The sequence below is a fragment of the Balaenoptera borealis genome, assembly GCF_965194805.1.
Source record: "Balaenoptera borealis genome assembly, chromosome: X".
NCBI lineage: Eukaryota > Metazoa > Chordata > Mammalia > Artiodactyla > Balaenopteridae > Balaenoptera > Balaenoptera borealis.
Genome location: NC_138881.1, coordinates 66,791,773 through 66,814,526, shown reverse-complemented (window position 1 = coordinate 66,814,526; position 22,754 = coordinate 66,791,773). Strand labels below are relative to the sequence as shown.

The 22,754-nt window shown below is 35.9% G+C and overlaps 1 protein-coding gene across 6 annotated transcripts in view; it reads left to right on the top strand.

The window, feature by feature from the left end:
- Positions 1 to 1,555: 1,555 nt before the first annotated feature.
- BRWD3 (bromodomain and WD repeat domain containing 3) overlaps positions 1,556 to 22,754 on the top strand; it is a 120,646-nt gene continuing 99,447 nt past the window's right edge. For 5 of the 6 annotated variants that reach the window (XM_082376969.1, XM_082376967.1, XM_082376968.1 and 2 more), the window contains exons 1-6: positions 1,556 to 1,793; positions 1,921 to 1,979; positions 2,182 to 2,211; positions 2,614 to 2,673; positions 14,182 to 14,332; positions 15,695 to 15,793. In XM_082376969.1, the coding sequence (XP_082233095.1) occupies positions 1,763 to 1,793; positions 1,921 to 1,979; positions 2,182 to 2,211; positions 2,614 to 2,673; positions 14,182 to 14,332; positions 15,695 to 15,793 (430 nt within the window). In that variant the 5' untranslated portion in view covers positions 1,556 to 1,762. The remainder of the gene's footprint in view (positions 1,794 to 1,920; positions 1,980 to 2,181; positions 2,212 to 2,613; positions 2,674 to 14,181; positions 14,333 to 15,694; positions 15,794 to 22,754) is intronic. The other variant, XM_082376966.1, reaches the window with a different exon arrangement.

The window sequence follows — 22,754 nt, the reverse complement described above, 5'->3', positions numbered from 1 at the left end:
TGTGGATAACAATAGAAACTACCTCCTAGGGTCATTATAAAGATTAAATGAGGTAAAATATGTGAAGTGCTTAGTACATTGTAATGGCTTAATGGTAACTGTTGTATATATTATACTTGATCTGTAAAATATATTTAGTCTGGTGTTTGCTAAGCTACTTGCAATGAGTTATCTAGGGCTTATAGATCTTTTCAATATCTAATATTTTTCAGTTAATGGCATTTGTCTTATCAAGTACTACAGCATAATGACCAAAGATAGACCTATCATATCACATCTTGTGTGGTTCTTTCTTTCTGAGGGGAAAATAATGGCCAGAGTGAGAACTAACCAACCTAGGCTAAGTTTATGCCAGTATAATGCAGTTCTAGGCACACTGTGGTCAATGGCTGAACTCTGAGTGAGGAAATCAAATTCCTAAGAATCCAGCCCTAACCTTAAAAGGTGAACCTTCAAATCTGAATATTTCAATGTAAACAGTACATGCAGCTTAAACAGCATTTCTGGTCTCATCAGGTTCAGCTTCTATTAATTACTTTTTGGTCAGGGCTTGAGGTGGGAATATATTACGTGAGGGAAAGTAGGGAAGTAGACTGTTTACTATATGTGTGTCAATTACTCTACAAATCCTTTGATCACTTAAGATTTCAGTAACCAACTACTGAAAGTTGGTACTGTACTAAGAGTTAGGGGTTATATATTAAATAACGAAAGTTGCCCCAAACCTGTAGAAAACTACCTTGAATACAGATATGCAATAATACATAAAAATCCATGGTTAACGTAAAATATTTTGACAGTATTTGAAGACACAATTGAAAATTATCCTATAGGAATGGGACAGATATGGCATGTGTTAAACATTCAGAAGGGGACAAAATAAAATGCTTCATGTCTGACAGCAAATTCTTCCTGAAGATTTATCAGAATCAGGGGACGTTTTGAGAGCTGCTCTTTCTCTATAACAATATGAGCCCTGCCCTCCGGACTGCTAAGTTCACAGCATTTTCATCTGGTGCAAAAATCATTTTAAAGAGAAACAAGTGACAACGTAGTAGGGGCTCCTTTTCTTTCTCAGTCACGAGATCCTTTAGCGGCTAGCCTCCTTTCGGTGGAAGAGAGACAAAAAAACCAAAGCCTCCTCGGTGCCGGGAGGGAATTGAAGAAAGCAGCTGAAGCAAGTCGGCTCCTCACATGTTCCTCACGATCACGCCAGAGGGAAAGGTCCTCAACAGGAAAGGGCCCGATTACCCTCACAGGAAGGGTAACCACTCTGGAACTCGCCAAAGGGAACGTCACCACTGAGTTCTACGGTAGCTGCCAGAGCGTCTGCCATCAGTTAGCACCTCCCCTTCCTTCCGGGAGCGGTAGCTAGGTAACTGTCGGCTGTATTGGAGAGCTGAGGACTGGAGGATGCGTTAGTGCCTCTGGCGGTGAGCAACGAGCGCTGCAGGTCCCTCTCACAGTTTTTACCCTCCCCTCTCCCCACCCCCTTTGCCCCCGCCCACCCCTCCGCGACTTCGGCTCCTCCCTCCTCTTCTCTCCCTCTCCTTCCTCCTCCGCCTCCTCAGCTCTTGGGCTAGAATATCTATGGGTCGAAACGTGATGCGATGAATCCGAGAGAGACCGAAACTGGGACGAGGAGTGCGGCGGAAGCGGCGGGACTCCTGGGCATGGGGGCTTCACCACAATAGAGGCAGCATCCCCACCCGCCCCCGCCAGCCCCTCTGGAGCAAATCCCCCAAACCCCCTCGGGAAAAGGATGGCGGCGGCACCTACCCAGATCGAAGCCGGTGGGTAGCTGTGTCCGGGGGCTAAGAGGATGGGGGCTTAGCGCGACGGCTGTCAGTTTCTTTTGAAAAAGCTTCTATTTTTTCTTCTTTGCCTCCCTCTCAACCTCTTTCCCCCCCTCTTCCTCAGAGCTGTATTACCTGATCGCTAGATTCTTGCAGTCCGGACCCTGCAACAAATCCGCTCAGGTGAGAAGGGGAAGGAGATCTGGGAGTCTTGGGGAATGGTCCCAGTGGGGAAATCGAGGCAGTGGCGTGTGCGGTTCCGCTGTGGGTGAGGGAAAGGCCGGCCTTGAGTAGCCCTGCCGTCAGCGGCTTGGTTCAGTTTGGGGAGGGAGGAATGGGTTGATGGCCCGAGCTGCCCTCATATCCGTGTTTCCCTTTTGCTCAGGTGCTAGTGCAGGAGCTCGAGGAGCATCAGGTACGCAGCCCCTTTGGGAAGAGGTGGGGACGTTTGGGGTGAGACTGGAGGAAGGGCAAGTAAGGGGTGGAGGGCTAGGGCCGGGAGAAAGGTTTGGATCTGGGCACTCATAGCTGTTGTCACAGTGGTGAACCGGCTTCTTCCCTCAAAAGGGGCGGATATCGCTGGGGTCTTAACTCGCCCCCTCTTTATGCCTGTGGGAGGTGTTTTTTTCAGGATTTCCTCCCCCTCGGCCTCCTTCCCCCCACACTCGTCTAGCTCTGAGACAACAGCTATCAGGCCAACAGAAATAAAGACGCCCAAGGGTCGAGGACCCGGACCCAAACTGGGTCGGGTTGATGCAGAGCAGAGGCTTGGCCTTTATCGTTGCCCCCTCCCCCCTTTCTTTTCGCCGGCCCCCAGCTTATTCCGCGCCGCTTAGACTGGGAGGGGAGAGAGCACCGAAGAAGCTTCGAGGATCTGGTGAGTAAAGTTTTCATTTCAACTTAACCCAACTCTTTCTCCACTCCCTCCCCACCTTGTTCCCCCAACCCGCCCCCAACCCTTCAACCTACGCGGCTCTGGAGCTCAGTGCTGAGCCGAAGAACTGTCCCTTCCCCCCTCCCGGCGAGTCAGAGAAAGGGTACCTTGCCCTCCCCTTGGCCTCGTTTGTTTCCACCCGAAAACTTTGAAGAATGTGAACTGGTTATCAGAGATGCCGTATTGTGGATTATGAATATGTTACAAACATCGGGAAAGGCCCATTGTAGGGGGAAAAGGGAGAGAAACCAGGGGGTTATCTTGGGGCACGTACCAAGGACTGACGCTGGCCAATGACAGCGTTGGTAACAGCCCGGAGTTCCGGATTAGTGGAAGAAAACTGCTTTCTGGTTGGTCCTGGCTTGAAATACGGGAACTGAGGCCAGGCTGTTTTTTTTTTTTTTTTTTTGGTCTGGGGGCGGCGGGCCGCACGGCAGACGGGGTTCAGGAGGGGAGTTGACGGACCAGGGACTAGGGAAAATCGGCACAATTAAAAATAATAGCATCAAGCTAATTTCAAAATTTGCCGGGGGTTAGATAATCGACTACGGAATAAAAGCATAATCGTTGTATATCTGAGATTGTAGAAAATAGCTCATCAAATCATTATTAAATCGCGTTTATGCAGTTAACAATTTCACTAAATAAGAACTGTGGATTATGAGCTTTTTGAGAATTGACGAAACACGATTTTGGATTTACAAGGAAACAACAATGGTCATATTTTAAAATAGAATATACTTTAGTAAAGGACCAAAAGCATTGGATTGACTGTTGTTTGTTCAGCAAATATAATTCATAGTGTAAATGCACCTTCTGTTCGGCATTGACACACACAAAAAGGTGATCCTTTTTATTTTTGGGAGGATGTTCCCTTGTGTTAGCCACTGGCACAGTAAATTGGAAGGAAATGAAAGGAGAAAGGGGTGATGTTACTAAAATCTAAGTTCAGCTATCTTTCCTTCCAGTAAGATCCAAACAGAGGAAAATCAGACAAAGTTAAAGAAAGTTGGAGGGGTATGGTAGACTCTAAATATAAATAAAATGATTTAAAATTTGCTTTCAACAGGACTATATTTAAATTACCTTGGTGTTCATTTGATATTTTTCTGTGTATTAAATTACAAGAATGAGGCCATGCTAATTATCACCAAATCTACTGACTAAATTTTTTTAGTTTTGCAAAGCACAGAAAATGGTATAATAATTGTGATAAGGATAAACTCCAGCATCTGTAATATTAATGGTAAAAAATTCTCCGATGATAAAAAATATTTTTGAAAAACGGCATGTATTACCAGTTTAATTTGTAGTCAGACTTTTTGTTGGACTGAAGTTCTTTCAAAAAAAGGGCAAAAACAACAGTGCTTACCAATATGTTTTAATACTTTATGACTAATGTGGTTTTGAAGATAGAGTTTTATACTGAGGTGTATTGACAATATTTTTGTTTGTATTTATTTGTTTCTAAGTAGACCATTTTAAGCAAGTAACATTTTTTAAAAGGAAAAAGCTTTTTAAAAATTAACTTGACAGTGGCAAAAAGTAAATGAGCATCAAAATGATTAAAAATAGTCTCCTAACCACACACACACACACACACACACACACACTCACACAGAGAAAAACAAAAAAAACAAAGCCCAGTTTACTAGACTTCCTTTCCTTATATTGTAAAGGCATATTTTCATGTAATTGTAATCAATGTCCACTTTATGCTTTATATTTTCTTACTTAACACTTTTACATATACTTATCTATATTTGAATAGTCATTGTTATTTTAATGGCAAGGAAAGATTCAGTTGTTTTTAAGTTGCTGTGATTAGAACTCAATTGCTAGTTGAACATTTGGGTTACTTCCAGTTTTTCACTAATATCTTTGCATAGTTAAGTAGTCTTTCTGCTTTTTTCCTTTTTTTTCTTTTCTTTTTTTTCAGTTGTTTTTCTGGGCTATATTCTGAAGTGGAGTTATCAGGTCAAGGGACTCATCCATTTTATAGCTGTTGTTATATATTATAAAATTGCTCTCCAGAAGATTGTCCTAATTTATAATGTAACCATCTAGATACTTAGAATGAATTTTTAAAATATTTAAAAATCTTTTGGTGGCTTTAATAGGTGAAAATAGTACTCAGTTGACCTAATTGGTTCTTTTCCCCATTATTAGTGAGGCTTAAACTTTAACAAGTTATTTTTTTAATTGTCATTAATCCATTTGTATATCCCTACATATACTTGATTTTCACCTTTATCTTTTTAATTTATTGTTTTTATAATTCCTTATACATTTTTAATTTTTATATATACAGAATTTCTTCTATTGTTTGACTGTTATCTATGGTTTAGTGTTATCTTTTTTGTTTTTAATTTACTTTTTGTATTGTGCATATAGGTTTTTATTTTTCCACACCAGGATCCAATTTTTGTAGGGATATTACATTTTCATAGTATGGTCTTATTTTTAGTCATATGTCTGTTCTCTACCTATAGATTTCTTTGTAAGGGAAGATGAGGCAGGGCTGAGAATTGAATGGAAGGAAAAGAAGTGGCTGAGAACTGAGTGTGCAGTGTTTGATTGCTAGATTCATCAGTCGTATTGTTGATACAAATTATTTCAAATCTGACTTGAGATTTTGAGTGGCTTCATTGTAGGAGAGATGGATTTTTTTCTTGGGGTAGGTTTGTTTTGTTCTGTTTTGTTGTGTTGGCCACACCAAGGGGCGTTCAGGGTCTTAGTTCCCCACCAGGGATTGAACTTGTGCCCCTGCCGTGGAAGCACAGAGTCCTAACCACTGGACCGCCAGGGAAGTCCCGGGGTAGTATTTTTTAAAGTGCTATTAGAACAATGGATTTATACAGTGTGATCTTTGATTTAGCTACATGGTTTGGATTGAAATTTAGGGCAAAGTATTAATTAGTATAATTTTATAGCAGCACTTCAAACTGAAGATGTACTGGGATATAAAAAGGAAAGAAGACAAACGCATAATGAAGAGGTGAAGGACTATAAACAAGGATATCAAAATACTGAATTGAAGTTGCATAGTCATGTATGCTACATACTTGAAACAAAAATCCTGCCTTTCTGTCCATATGTATATTTTCATTTGAATTGTCTATACTGCTTAACTTGATTTATCCAGAAGAATATTAAGATAATAACTTAGATTTCTTCAATACTTCATTACTACTGTTACTATTGCATAGCTTAGAAATCCCTATTTTTTCTTTCTTAAATCTGATTTAGTGTTTTACTTATAATTTGGAACACACGGGAAGGTGCTTTTTTGTAAAAGCTGCTTGCAGCCAAGTATTGACATGTCAAGATCTGAAGTGCCTTTAAAAAAATGAGTCTGAACATGAAATGTTTGTCAGTTTATGTTGAACTGTAACGTTTTTGATTATGACATTCAAAAAAATTCTAAATTAATTTTCATAATTTTGTAATGATACAGGGAGAGATTTGAAGTCAGGGTGATTGTTTTTGAAGTTTGATCTGAGTATTTTTCTTTATTTCTGCTTGACTGTTATTCACAGCATAATAGAAATAGATTTGCTTCTTACATCTTAAGGTAGATAATATAAATAAATACAGATGTCCTTTCATTTGTGGTGACCCTGTTGAATTGTTGACTATTTTATTGCTTCCTCCTTGGAGCTTTATTGGGGATGACAAACAGAGCAGTGAGGGGCATGTGTGTGTGTGTGTGTGTGTGTGTAAACAAATGAACAGTTTTGTTAATATACAAATTTTATATATTGGAATGGTGAGTTGGAAACATTTTTTAAAGGCATGCTTTAACATTTTTGAATCACTGTATGGGTACTCCTATCATAAGACTGAACCAAAGACATAATTATCTTTAGGTGTGGTATATATTTTTACATTTATTCAGCATTTTTCACCTGTAGAATTGAAAGCACCAATTAGTGCTTACATTTGGAGTGACATAAATTTTATTACCTTCATTTTATATTCAAAAGACTTGAAGCAGTTTTCTGCTATTTAAAAAACTTTGATCAAGATCGTATGTTAACTGCTGTCTTTAAAAATAGTACATCTATGGTGATATATGTCATTATAAGAATTTACATCTGCATTTAACATATTTGAGTTTAAAAATGTTTTCACATTATCTCATTTGATCCTCACCAACTGCTTTAAAACACTGTATTTGAATTCCAGACATACCTGCATTTTTTTCTTACCTTACCCAGCTCTTTTTCTCTAGTTACTAGTAATAGCTTAAATTGTCTATTAGAACTGTAGAATGATCTTTGAGTGTTGGTAGCGTGGTTATTGCATCTCTAAGTGTGGAAGCAATTTAAGCATGTGTGATTTATTAACTGTTATGTGGACACACAGCCATAGTTAGGAGGAACGGAATGCATCATGGGAAACCAAAAAGCATGTGCTGCTTGACTCCTGTGTGGATATAATGCTAACTGATAGGGCTTATAGCAGGCAGCAGTCAATGTCTGGAAACTGGTATTCCTCACTACTGGTTGGCTTGAGCCACGTGTACGCTCTTGCTGTCTATGACATGTTTGTTTTACCTATTCATCTGGATTGATGACTGGCTTTTTTTTCCACACTTGGGCTCTAGAAACATACTTTCAATGATTAAAATCCTTTTGGAGATTTAGCATCAGTCCTAGGAAAACTGGTATCTCAGTACAAATAAGATGGTATTAAGGAAACGAAGAGAGCTGCTGTTGAAGAGTAAGAATTTGGATTGGGTGAATGTTTCTTATAAAATTTTGTCCAGAAAGCACCTTTGTGACATTTGAATATTAGTTTAGTTTGTGTGTTTTTGTTGAAGTTTTACTGATGTTGGTTATCGACTGATTAATACTTTTTTTGTAGGGAGCAAAATAGTAATTTAAAGTCAACTTAGTGTTTGTGTCATATTTTAGAGATGCCTTTGTTTGACATTTCTCAAATAGGATTTTGTGGGTAGTAGAAAAGGCCATAAGATTTAGTCCGGGAGATAGTCATTACTCGCTGAGCCACCCCGGGCAAGTTACTTAACCTCTCAGAGATTCAGTTTCCTCATTTATAAAATAAAAACCCCTACCTGTTTTGCAAGGTTTTTGTGTGGACCAAATGAGTTAAATATGAAAGAATGCAAATGAGTGCAAATGAGTTGGTTACTACATTTTACTACATTTTAAATATAGGACAGAGAGTTTGAATGGTTAGCATTAAAATCTGAAGAACTATGACACCAGAATTTATGTTTTCTTTGGTAATTGGCTAATTATCACCACCCAATTTTCCTAATATTTTTTATAAGGTAAGGGGAATATAAAATAGTACCATTAAAAAAGCATTTAAAAAGTGTCAGAATTGAGCCCAAAATGAGTGTCTTTGAAGTGCGTCTGTGTTAAGCAAGGAATGATCACTAGGTGAAAAGATATTTAGTGTTATTTGCATTTTTATGAATTACAGAAAAGTAATTCAATATGATACTGGTATAATATTAACTCATTTTTAAGAAGTGGGAGGTATGTTTTTCCCATGTCTTGTTGCAGGGATCCTCAACCCTTCTGACTGATCTCTTCTTATCCTAATCTTATTTTCTATACATTATTGACAATTTATTTCTTGTATTTTAAATTACCTTGTTGAAGATGTTTTCTTATGCCTTTTAGTATCTACCATGTGCTTTATAATTAGCTGGTTCTTAGTTATTACTTGTTCAATTTTCTTAACTTTTTTAGAAGTGTTTTCTTTTTTTTTCTTTTTTTTTTTATAAGTCACGGATGTTTGTAGCTTTTTTTTTTTAATTTATTAATTTATTTTTTGGCTGTGTTGGGTCTTCGTTTCTGTGCGAGGGCTTTCTCTAGTTGTGGCAAGCGGGGGCCACTCTTTATCGCCGTGCGTGGGCCTCTCACTATCGCGGCCTCTCTTGTTGCGGAGCCCACGCTCCAGACGCGCAGGCTCAGTAGTTGTGGCTCATGGGCCTAGTTGCTCCGCGACATGTGGGATCTTCCCAGACCAGGGCTCGAACCTGTGTCCTCTGCATTAGCAGGCAGATTCTCAACCACTGTGCCACCAGGGAAGCTCTTAGAAGTGTTTTCATGATATATATTTTTTAGGCTTACTAATCTGCTAGCTAGTATGGAGTTCTTTTTATTGGATCTTTCTCTACTGAGAAACTTCTAGACTGTGGGTGGGTCCCTTGTTCTTGACTTGATATCATCTGACCTCAGGGTTATAGTACTTTTAGTGCTTTGTTGAGGCAGTATAAACCAGAGAATACTTGAGCCCTAGGTGGATTGCTCTGCCTGTCTCATTCCTGAGGAAAGCTTAAAACTAATAAAAATAAAAAGAAATGCTATGAACAATGATTAATATTTTCAAAAGAAAATGATAGGAAGTCTTAACACTTTGTAGCCCACCCTGTTAACCAGTGGTATTACTACAATGGAAAGGCCTATTTTCTTTCCTTTGCTTCCCAGTTTTTCGTTTCTCCTCCTTCAAATTCAGCAAACATTAAAACTCAAATTTTAAATTGTAAAGATAATATTGGATTATTGCAGACATTTATATTTTACTGAACAGTATCAAGCAGAAAATAAACTTAATTTTTTATGTTTTCTTTCATCTTTTTTGTACAAGTATGAACATTTTTTTTTTCTTCAAAATCAGATGATACTCTGGATAGAGTTTTTTATTTTTATTTTTTTTTAACTTAATGTTGTGGAGGAGCATCTTAAACATTGAGGAGATACATGTACTAGTCACTGTGCAAAGTGTGTTTACTAGGTGGGGGTGCCTTTCTCTTTGCCTGGAATGCCTTCCCTTCCTTTTGTCTGCCTTGTTAACTTTCACTTAGAATTCAGGTGTGAAATTGGACAGGAACCCCTACCCCCAGGCTAAATTAGGTTCTGTACTTTGCTTCCTTAGCTCTCTGTACTAAACCTCTGGGCGCTTGTAGATTTGATTTGTTTCTAGCTACTAGTTTGTTTCCCCCAGTGGGATTATGGATTTTCTTAGGGCAGCAGTTTAATCTTTCCATTATATCCCTATACTTCAAATGTCTGAATGAATGAACGCATGAGTGAATGATTTTGTTTTTGTTTTACAAATAATATGAGGTGGTTATCATTACTCCCTGTTTTGCAGATGAGGAAGCTCAGGCTCAGAGAGACTGAATAACTTTGCAGGTCATATAAGTAGGATCCTGGGGATGCTGGAAAAGATTCAAATCTAAGTCTTTTCTACTGTATCATACTGCCAGAAGGAGTAACAGCTAGTAAATTTTAGAGCCTGAGTAATCCAGGCTCTTAGACTTCAAAGTACCGTGCTTATCTCTACTATACTTATATTGATATATTTAAAGCCTTGCTGTATTTTTCAAAATCTGTTTTGTTTCCTGTCCCTAAATATCAAAAAGTCATGTGACTAACTTTATGGATGTGCATTTTCTATCCCTATATTGAAATCCCAAAAAAATGTCAAATCTCAGATAAAATGTTGCATTTTACTTCTTCAGCATATGGTCTCAGTTTCATTCTTCATTTTACCTGTGTAGTGATTCTAGTTAGAAAACAAAACACACAATTCTATTTTCTTTGTTTTTTAGTTAATTGTCTGATCTTATTATTTCGAAAAGCCAAAGTAAGAATGCTATCATGGCTATCTGAAAATTAGTATTTCAAATGTAGCTCTTGGTGCAGGTCTGGTCCCCTGAGATTAGGTACCTTTTGTATTTTATTCAGTGCCCAGCTGGCTTCCTTTTAACTAATTATGAGTAGTAGGATCATCTCAGTGAGCTCTCTGGTCTTCTCAGTTGTCATAATGATTCTCAAGTGTGGTAATTTCAGTTGTTAGATTTGCTCTTTAGGTCAGCCAGTGTTCCTATCAAGAAGGTTTATAATCTAGGCTTCGTTTAATTTCTTTCAGTTTATCAAATTTATAGTTTTAATTTTTTGCAGTCTTTGTGTTACTTTCATGATTTTTCAGCTGCCTTAATGGGACAGTAATAGAAATAACAGTGGGCACAGAGACCCAGATTCCTGTCCATTCATTGTGACCATTGGACTTCACTTCTCTGGATCTGTTTTTCCTACTGTAAGATGCAGAATTAAGTTGATTGTATATAAGGATCCTTCCAGTTCAAAGGTTCTATAATTTAACTCCTTGGAGCTATTTTACAGAATAATACAAAAGTTTGTATTATGCTCTTGAACTTTGTTTTTAGAGAATGCCTTTCTTCTTCAGATTTCAAAGTGCTTGTTGTGTTACTTCTTGGCCATTATATTCCAGAAAGAAATTTGGTTAAAAAACTGAAATTAGAATATTTTGAGTTTTAATCAAAAAGAGTGGCTTTTAATAAGCCACAAATTTCATAGAATATTTTAATACATACTTTTAATATTACATTTTATTATATATTACATTATATTCACATGTAATCATGTAATTCTAATAATTTTTTAAAAACTTAGAAATGTAATTACTGAGGGTGGATAAGAGTTCTTATGCCTAAAAAGATCACCTTTAAGAAATTCCAGCTTTGGGGACTTCCCTGGTGGTCCAGTGGCTAAGACTCTGCGCTCCCAATGCAAGGGGCCCGGTTTGATCTCCCTGGTCAGGGAACTAGATCCCACATGCCCCAACTAAGAGTTTGAATGCCACAACTAAAGATCCCGCATGCCACAACTAAGACCAGGCGCAGCCAAATAAATAAATAAATACCTATTTTTTAAAAAATAAAAAAAAAAAGGAATTCCAGCTTTAGGCAAAGCAAATGGATTGAAGTAAATGTTTAATACCACTTATAAGTCCTGAAGTTTGATTTAGAAGAAACTATCATTGCCAGAACTGTGCCGATATAGTCTGGAAGCCTGTAAATATTGTTAAAAGGAAAAGAGCACGTTCAAACTCAAAAGTATTGTTATTGCCATTGTGTTGGCACGTTCAAACTCAAAAGTATTGTTATTGCCATTGTGTTGATAGACGCTCTGTTTCTCTAGTGCTGTTTTACAATCAAATTTTTATTGATTTTAGAGGAATGGATTTTTGAATGGGACTGCCTAGAAATTGAGCAATTTTCTATTGCATAGGGTGAAAAACAAACTTGTAAACTTTAATAGTTTATAATACCAATTTTCAAGGGGGAGAATTTGAGAGTAGATGAGCCCTGTTTTAGTTGCTTAATTAATGATTCTGTGTTTTTAAATGATTACTGAGGAATTGATAAAAAATTTATGTAACTAGCTGAAAATCAAACATCACTGTTTTTATAAAATGAAGTAGCCAGGGCGCCTAAGATTTCAGTTTAAGATATAATTCTGACAGGTTTCTTTAAGAGGGTAATACTAAAAATTCATATCAGAGAACTCCCATTTTCTGGATTATATGTTTCTATATATATATTGCAAGTTTGAGGGTAGTTAGATTTGTGTAACAAGTGAATAACTCTTGAGATGGTAATGAAATGAGGAAAAGAAAATTGATAAAAAAGAAAATGCCACTAAAGACATTAACTACCATTGTGTGTAAAGCCTTATAACATTTACTTGGTGAAAAAGTAATGACTGATATCAGAAGCCCAGTTTATACAAGACAGTGTTGGGGGAAAAAAGGCACAAACTATTATAGATGTTAATATGCAGTATGTTAAGGCTTTTTTCTTTGAGATATATGTTTTTAGGAGTACTAACTATATTTGCATGTAGGCCTATTTAGGAATGCCCTATTGTGGAGAGAATGAATTACAAACTAGGATTTTAGGGCATCAGTGTCTCTAGGTAACAAAAAAAAAGTTTTTAGATTGAATCATCACGTACTTTGACTTTAATATTACCTGTATATTTTAGTTCTATGTAGTTAATTGCTTGGAGAACAAAACTAGACATGTGTGAAATAACTGAAAGAATTTGCTTGATCCTTTGTCCCAATCCAGAAGCTAAACCTTGTAGATGCAAATGATCAGGTTAAGTTGCCATTCTTCCTTTTTTTTTTTTTTTTTTTTAATCTTAGTTCCCTGACCAGAGGTCGAACCCGTGCCCCCTGCAGTGGAAGCATGGAGTCTTAATCACTGTGCCAGGGAAGTCCCATTAAGTTGCCATTCTTCCTGACCATCATGACAGTTGCCAGGCCCCAGTGATTTTGGTAGATTAAAATTCGTTTTTGCAGGGACTTACGAAAGATAATTGGCAGGAAATAATTTTTAAAAATCACAATAGAATCATTTATTCCCAGATTCCTAAGTACATGTTGGATTGTAGTTCTTTGACCTGTGTTTCTTAAGAAAACAAAAAAGGCACCCTGATAGGAGAAAGATTTTTCCTCTGTGAGTTCATATGATATTGCTTATAGATAGACTTTGGTTTTTATTCATTCATTGATTCAGTGAACCAGTATTTATCAAGAACACACATAATCTCTTCTGGTGATCATTAGGGATGATTTACAAAATTATTCCTTTGTGTTATATTGTTTTTGACTTGGTGGTAATATATTGATATGTGTCCTATGTGATGGTAGGTATATATATGTATATATATATTTCTCTCTCTGTAGCACTTATAAAAATTGGCATTGTAACGGTAAGTAGATTTTAGGGCCTTTTGTCAAGATGAGAATGTAGATGTTCTTTTTATCTAAGGATTTTTAATATTCTAGTTTACTCTTTACTGTTTTAATAATTAGATATTTATGAAACACATCAGTGACTTTAACATTAGCTTAGATAAAAAATGAAAACGAGTTTCGTTGTTTTATTGTCTCATCCCTATCTACATTTGTTAATCATCTTCAGAAATTTACTTGTGTTTTAAAAATGAGTTAATGTTAAAATAAATAAATAAAGCACTTGGAGGAAAAAAATGAGTTAATGTTTCAATGAATTTTGAGTACATAGCTTGTTTAGAACATGGTATTTAAAATAAGCATTAATTTGATACTCTTTTGAAAACCAATTAACTTTTTTAGGAGAAAGAGTTCTGCTTTAATTAAGCAAATGTGTCCTGTTAATCCTAAAGGGACTTAAGTGAGAGTTTGGTGCAAGTAATACCTTTTGTTTGCATTCTTATCATTTATATAGAATCTAGATTCTCTGATTCTTGATCACTGCTGATCAAGTACTAGTAGAGTTTACCCATCATCTTTGTACTTCTTTGATTTTTAGGCATGCTCCTTTTTGCTGTTTTGTAATGCTTATTGCATTAGATTAGCAGCTAAGCAAATGATTTAATCAAGGCACGAAAAAGTAAGTTAAACTGCCATGTCATTTACATGTTATCATTTGTTTAAATGATGCTTAATTTTTGTAGCTGTTTCTTAAATTTGGTTGAAGTATTAAATATTTAAAATGTTATTTTCCTTGTGTGTTTTAAAATTGTACTTTTTTCCATGATGGAACAGTTTGGTAATGGACTAGATTAATGTTTTTAAACCAAATTTGTTTTCCTGTATTTTACTTATGCTTTTTAGGTGGCAGCCAATGCACACATTCCTCCAGACTACCTCCTTAAAATTTGTGAGCGGATTGGTCCCTTACTAGATAAGGAGATCCCTCAGAGTGTTCCTGGGGTACAGACATTACTAGGTGTTGGTCGGCAGTCTCTGTTACGGGATGCCAAAGGTAAGATTTTTACAGTTTTTAGAGGAAGGAGTCGAGAGTAGTATATTTTTATGTTAATTAAATGTTTCCATGCTTTTCTAAATACTAATTTTCTTTTAGTTTTTCTTATCTTGCCAATCTTGTTTTTATTTTCCTAGTGTACAAGTACATTTTTAGAGGCCTAAATGGAGCCCTTTTCTGTAAAACAGTGAATACTGTAGAGGTAAAGAATATAAAATCTCTTTGTAATCCTGTGGAATAGAAATCTCAAAAGATCGCTGCTCTGATTAGTACAGTATAAATACATAAAGTATTCTTTCATTGCATTTTGATGTTCTTAATCTTTGAGTCTTGATATCATCCTAATCACATTGGGCATTTCATAACAGGTAAATGAAAATTATGATATGTAACTATGTTTATAATTAAAAATATTAAAAAAAAATCAATCCATCAGCGTTCAGTAACAGTTTCTCTACTCCACTATTTTTCATTCTTTTACAGATTTCTCCCAAAGTTTTACACGGAACCACCATATGTAAATTATATAGATAGAATTTTCTGAACATAAAAATGTGAAATTAGGCGTTTAGGATGCCTTAGTGAATTAAATACTTCAGGTCTAGCAACCAATTTATTTCTATGTTTTGTTTTTTTAGCATAATGTTTTAAAAATCCTAATTTACAAATATAAATAGTTACATAAATGATATCAGTTTTTAAATATCTCATTTTATAATTTAAGGAAATTCTTCAATTCAGTTAATTTGAAACCTTTCAAGAGAGTAGTAGAATATTTTTGTTTCAAAGTTGAATTATTAGGAATATTTTGTATTTGCTTGAATTTTTTGACATAAACATTAAAGATAAATAACACAACTATTTTTACTCAATTATCATCTGATATGCAGTGTTACCTGTTATGGCACAGCTGGCAGGCGCTCCATAACATGAGCATACACGAAGTATAAATGTTTCTGAATTTTACCTGGCATACTTGTGCTGTATTCATTTCCTTGCTTATACAGTTTTATATGAGAAGATGTGTATAAGCCTAAAGATCAAGAAGGGGACCAATGTAAACTTAAAACCTTATTAATCCATGACATATTTACATAAGATTCAAATATATGTATAATAAAAGCTTTGGTTCTATATCAGCATGGAAATAAAACATCCTGATGATAATATTAAGGCATTGGTGTTTACCTATCATAATATAGATTATAACACTTTTAAGCATATGCATGTTATTTCTTATTGTGGTTTTAATAGTTAAAAATGTATTTCAATAAATAAAATTGAAAACAGACATTTGCCTCTGGGGTACAGTTAAAAAAAACTGTTCTATGCCTTGACTAACTTTTGAATCTTTTTGTATAGACTGTAAGAGTACACTATGGAATGGCTCTGCTTTTGCAGCTCTACATAGAGGCAGACCTCCAGAACTACCTGTAAATTATGTGAAACCTCCAAATGTGGGTGAGTAATGTCCATATGAGTTATAAACATATACTTAATTTGTTCCTTCCTGAACTCATTATACAGCCAAAAATACGTACCAGAATTAAATTTGAAGAATAAACAAACTGCTTACATTCTTGAAGAGTTTCATGGTTGGTCCAGATTTTTTAAAGCATTTTTATGTAAAGCAAATATAATCATGGTTTTGTAAAAGGTAACCTTTTTTAAAAATTCATTTTCTTTCTTTCCCTTCCCCTCCCCTCCTCTCCTCTCCTCCTCCCCTTCCCCTCCTCCCCCTCCCCCCTCCCCTCCTCCTCCCCTCTTCCTTCTCTCCCTTCCCGTTCCCCTCCCTCTCCCCCACTCCTCTCCTCTCCTGTCTTCCCTCCCTTTCTTTCTTTCTTCCTTCCTTCCTTTCTTTCTCTCTCTCTCTTTCTTCCTTCCTTTCTTTCTTTCTTCCTTTCTTCCTTTCTTTTCTTTCTTTCTTCCTTTCTTCCTTTCTCTCCTTCTCTCCTTTCCTCTCCTTCTCTCCTCTCCTTCTCTCTCTCTCTCTTTCTCTCCTTCTCTCTCTCTCTCTCTCTCTCTTTCTTTCTTTCTTTCTTTCCTCTTAGCAGAAGCATTTCCTTTTTTATATATTTCAGGTGTTTTTTACCATATGGATGTCTATTTACATACTTCTGTGCTGAGCTCAAAGATTTTTCAGGGAACTATGCAAAGATAGATTTCAGAAGGAAGCAAAAGTACATTATGCTTATAGCTGCTTGCCAAACTTATAATGATGTAATAAATTTTATGTCTTTATTAAAAGAAAAAAAATCACCCTTCCCACTTGTAGTTTACTGAAATTCACATGTCCCGTTCATATTATTCCTGGGTCATCTCTGGCCAGACCATTATGAAGAAATAATAGTAGTGGTTTCCGAGGAGATCTAGCTAACAAAACCATTTATACTAAAGTTAATTCTTGCAAAGAATGTATAGAACCAAGCAGCTAGATGAGTAATTGCCACTCTTTTGCTATTTTCCTATTTTCTCACTCTTCTGAAAAATTACATTATTTTATGTAGTGCCTAGTGCCTAGAGAATATGCCTTAAATTCAAATTGAAAAATAAGATTACCTTTTTTAAGAAATACTATTTTATATAATTAGCTTATAGAACTTATTTACCCAAAGAGGTTAAATAAATTTAGACTAGAAATAATTTTTTAAAATATTTAGATGAAGTCATTGATAAAGATTCATAAGTGTTATTAAGATAAATTGGATTCTTTGATATATATTTCTAACACTACTCTTCCATAGCCTGGATATTACTGGAAAAAGTAGACTACTGGGTTGGGTCTAATTGGACATGGTGTTTTTAACTTTTTTTTTTTTTCATTTTCAGGGGCAGTTTATTTACCATCCAGAATTTTCTGGTGTTCACTTTTCCCTTTAGCTTTATTCATAATTAATTTATTGAATTAAATTGAGATAGCTTTTATTTTTCATGCATTTATTTATGTTCAAAAGATATAATAGTCTTAGTCGTACTATCAACATTGTTTATATGCTTTATACTTCCTTCAGTGGTCACATGTGAAGCACAGCCTGTAGAGTATTAGGTTTTCAATATTTCTTTATTCTTTCTTTCCTTCTCTTTCTCTCTTTTTTTTTTAAATATTTATTTATTTGGCTGCACCCGGTCTTAGTTGTGGCACGTGGGATCTTCATTGCCGCTTGTGGGATCTTTAGTTGTGGCATGTGGGATCTAGTTCCCTGGCTAGGGATCGAACCCAGGCCCCCTGCATTGGGAGCATGGAGTCTTAACCACTGGACCACCAGGGAAGTCCCTCTTTCCTTCTCTTTTAAAAAATTCTTTCTACTATGCATATACATTCAAACTTCTGTTGGTTTTGTACAGTAAATGCTTTACATTCTGACTTAATCATTTTGTTATTCATAATGGTAATTGCTTAGGAATTTTAGTGTCCCTGTCACTGATGCTTTCACATTCTTAAATCTGCCATGTTATTTGGGGAGGAGCTATTGAAATAGAGATAACTCAATCATGATGTATTTTCATGTAGTATATACTAGTCAAGATACTTAAGTTCAACATATTTAGAATTCAGAATCTGATAAAAACTCAGGGGAGTTGACTATGAAAGTAAACAAGATGAGTAGAAAATCTTTTAAAATTTGTTATTTGAGACAGTTTTCTCATTGTGGGGTACAGCTTTCCATAGCTACTTTAAAATCAGTTTTATAGTTTCCCTGTATAAATAAAACTTAATCATGAAGGTAAGTCTTGAAGGTTTTATCAAAGAATCTTAGCACTAGAAAGAACTTTTAGCAACACTATTTCTTGATAAAAGGGTTCTTTGGTCAAGTAAATGTGGGAAACACTGAGTTTTAAAAAATACAGAAACAAATGAATGCATGTAGGACTGCTCAGATCCTTTCATACGCTGAAATGCATTGTGAATCACCTTAAGGGGAGCATTATCTAAGTAATTTGACAGTGGAAACCCTTCTTCCAGAACACCTGTAACATTCTGAAAGTTTCCTGGGAACAGATTTGGGAAACTGGGTTGCAAACCCCTGTTTACAGCAGAAAAATCCAAAGCCCAGAGAAGTATGTGACTGGCATACGTTACACTGCTTGCCTTCCAGTCTATTTCTAAACTATTTCATGGGGAATTCCCTGGCGGTCCAGTGATTAGGACTCCACATTCTCACTGCTGAGAGCCCAGGTTCAATCCCTGGTTGGGGAACTAAAATCCCACAAGCTGTGTGGGGCGGCCAAAGGGAAAAAAAAAAAAACATTTCATGGTCAGATGTTACCAATACTTCCTTTTATAACAGATCTACACTTAGAACTCAAAAGATAAAGGATTAGCCAGCCACATCACTTTTATTTTTTAAGTCAAGTATATTATGGTGTATGTATGATTCACATAAAAAGGTTCTCCCCCCATTTTTTTTGGCCGCGCCACATGACTTGTGGGATCTTAGTTCCCCCAACAGGGATTGAACCCGTCCTGGCAGTGAAAGCCCTGAGTCCTAACCACTGGACCACCAGGGAATTCCCAAGTTCTGCCTTTTTAAGTGTGCAGTTCAATGAGTTTTGACAAATGAATACATTTGTATAACCACCACCAACACAATAAAAATATGGAACATTTTTATCACCCCTTAAATTTCTTTCATGCCTCATTGCAGTCAATCCCCTATTCCTCAATCCCTGGAAACCACTTATCTATTACTGTACTTTTGCCTTATTTAGAATGTCATCTAAATGAAATTATATAGTATGTAGCCTTTTGTGTCTGTTTGATTTCACTTAGACCTAATTCTTTTTTGATTCATGCATATCATTTCACCAAGTTGTATTCTGTTGTATAGATACACTGGATTCTGTTTGTCCATTCATCTATTGATGGACATTTGGGTTGTTCCAGATTTTGGCTATTATAAATCAAGGCCTATAAATATTCTTGTACAGGTTGTTGCATGAACATCTGTTTTCATTTCTCTGGGTAAATAGCTAGGTAGTGTATTGTTGGATCATATGGTAAGTGCAGGTTTAACTTTAAGACACTATCAAATTATTTCAAAAGTAGCTATCCCATTTTGTATTCCTACTAGCAATGTATAATTTTAGAATTAGCTTCTCAATTTCTATAAAAAGAAGCAACTGAGATTTTGTTTGGGATTACATTGAATCTGTAGATCAATTTGGGGAAAATTAATATCTTAACATTGAGCCTTTCATTCCAGGAACATAGTAAAATTCTCCGTTTATTTAGGTCTTTTTAAATTTCTCACAGCAATGTTTTGTGAAATTTTTCCCTAAGGGTTTCTGATGCTATTTTACATTGTATATTTTTAAATTTCAGTTTCCAGTTGTTGTTAGTAAACACAAACAGTTTTGTTTTTTTTTTGTATATTGCTAAGCCAGAATTCACTAACTAGATCTAATAGGCTTTTTTTTCTTTTTTGAGATTCTTTGGTATTCTCTACATGGATGATCATGCTGTCCACAAATAAAGACAGGTTCACTTTATCCTTTGTAATCTTTTATGCCTTATAGTGCTTTTTTTTTTTTTTTTTTGCCTTGAACTGCTAGTACCTCAAGTACAATGGTGAATTGAAGTGGTAAGACTGGATGTTATTGCCTTATTCCTGATCTTAGAGGGAAAGCAGGCAATCTTTCACCATTAAGTATGATTGTAGATGCTCTTTATCAGGTTGAGGATGTTCCCTTCTATTCCTACTTCCATTTTTTAAAAAAAATTTATTTTATTTTTGGTTGCGTCGGGTCTTATTTGTGACACGCGGGATCTTTCGTTGCATTGCGTGGGCTCTCTCTAGTTGTGGTGTGCGGGCTCCAGAGCTCGGGGGCTCACTAGTTGCGGTGCACGGGCTCCAAAGCGTGTGGGCTCTGTAATTGTGGTGCGTGGGCTCAGTAGTTGCGGCACATAGGCTTAGTTGCCCCGCAGCATGTGGGATCTTAGTTCCCCAACCAGGGATCGAACCTGCATCCCCTGCATTGGAAGGTGGATTCTTAACCACTGGACCACCAGAGAAGTCCCTATTCCTACTCTGTAGAATTTTTATCGTAAATAGATATGTCCCACGTTTAAAATTTTATTCAGTATAGTTGGAATTGTACCAGTTATTTCTTGGCACTCATTTTAACTGGTATTTTATATAGTATAGTGCTACCCAATAGAAGTTTCAGTGATAATGGAAAGGTTCTATCCTGTGATATCCAAAACAGTAGCCACTAGTCACATGTGGCTATTGCATCTGAGGTCGAAGTTTTTAATTTTATGGAACTTTAAGTAATTTGACATTCAGTAACTGCATATAGCCAATGGACAGTGCAGATCTAGACCAGTGTGGGAATCCGTAAGCAGCCCTCTGGATAGGTGCATAATTTGGTAATAATATATTGCCTAATGATTCACTTTATATACTTAACCTGGAATGTTTCCAATTTTTGTACTTAGAAACTGCCTTTAGCTTTTCCTATTATGATTTTAGTAACTCACTTTAAAGATCACTTTGTGCCACTTCTTTCCAATGAAAGTTTTACAATTGTCTTTGGCCAAAACCAATAAAATTCTGACCTTATCTGGACTCTCTACTATATTGGATTATTTATTCAAATGTTCCCATCTTTTGTGCAGTTAATCAGCAATATTATTTAATAATTTAATGAAATGGAGGAGAGGGAGCATGGGAATGGAATTTGGGAGTTAATTCCCAGATTACATTCTCCAGACTAACAGCTGTAATACTTTAAATATATGTGTACTTAAATTTACCAGGAATGAATTTCCAAATTCCTATAGGGCAAGAGCAACAATGCCTATATTTACATTATTACAGGTCTAAGCTCCAGTCATGCCACCTCATTAGCTGTATGCTTGACTAATCAAGTTGGTTTTGCATTGTGTCAAATTAAATCAGAGGAAAAAAATTGAACTAAATTCAAAACAGTACTTTTCATATTAAGTCCCTGTCTTATTCTTTTTTTTAACTTTTTTAAATTGAAGTATAGTTAATTTTCAATGTTGTGTTAGTTTCAGGTGTACAGCACAGTGATTCAGTAACATATATATGTATATCTATTCTTTTTCAGATTCTTTTCCATTATAGGTTATTACAAGATATTGAATATAGCTCCCTGTGCTATACAGTAGGTCTTTGTTGTTTTTCTGTTTTATAAATAGTAGTGTGTATATGTTAATCCCAAACTCCTGATTTTTCTTCCCTCCTCCCCCCACCATCCCCTTTGGTAACCATAAGTTTTCTATGTCTGTGAGTCTTTTTCTTTCAAAACAGTATTAATACCTAATGCCACTCAAAGAAATCCTAGGGCATATGTAATTAATATTTGTAGTATTGTTTGAGATCTTGCACTATAATCACTACGTATTGTTATTTCTTCATCCCTTTAAAAATTAGTCGTTGTTTTGGAAACTTTGTAGTGGTCACATTAGAACTTGAAAATATAATTTCATACAGGTACAACTCTGCTTTGAGAGTTTGTCAGTACAGAAATAATTTTAAAAATCTGTTTCATGTCTGTTTGAAATGAATATTTAGAAGAACTAGTATTATAGTTATTACCCATCATGGTAAAAGTTTCAGAAATTGTCCTAATTGTCACATTCTAAACAATTTTCATAAAATTATCCATAGAAATGGCAGCAAGATGGCTTGTTCATTTTAGTTTGAGACTTAACATTATACCCAAGGAACAAATGTACATGCTTGTATTTCTAAACTGAGTCAAGGGCATGATGCTGTAAGACTCTAAACCTTTCTATACCCCTTTTATCTTTAGTACAATTGACATATAGCAATGTCCTGTAATTTACATAGTAGGCCTGTAATTTACAACTTATATAACTCAGGAGGCTTGTATTAACTCTGTAGCCAAATTAATATTTATCTGTTGCCATAAGCTTCCATTTAGCATTGATTGGCTCTTGACTTATTGGCCATTGTATGGTTATATGTCAACTTAAAGCCAGAATTCACTTGGAGGTGGGAAATCTACCTCTTGTTAATATGTAAATGTAAATTGAAAGAAAGTACTCTAAGGTAAACTTTATTTGGTTGAGGTTGGCTGGGTTTCTGCCAGGAATATTTGTCATCCTCCCTCTGATTTTATGTAGTTCTCATCTCTTGCCCATGCATCACACTTTGGCCAAGCCTTGCTTTTTGTTGCCTGCTTCCCTCCACTTCACCTTCCTCCTTTTTGTACTTGATAATTATGCATGAAGCAAGTTGCTTCTAAAGTTATTACTTTCTTGTATCTGGAGAGGAGCAAGGGATTCTTGTCACACCTGCAAGTAATTAGAACTGGAATATAAACTCAGAGTCTTTTGTATGTGCTACATTGTGAGTGCTCACTAAATATTAAATGAATGGAAGTGCTATGATTGCTGCCACATGGAAACAGAAGCATCCCTTTTAAAGGC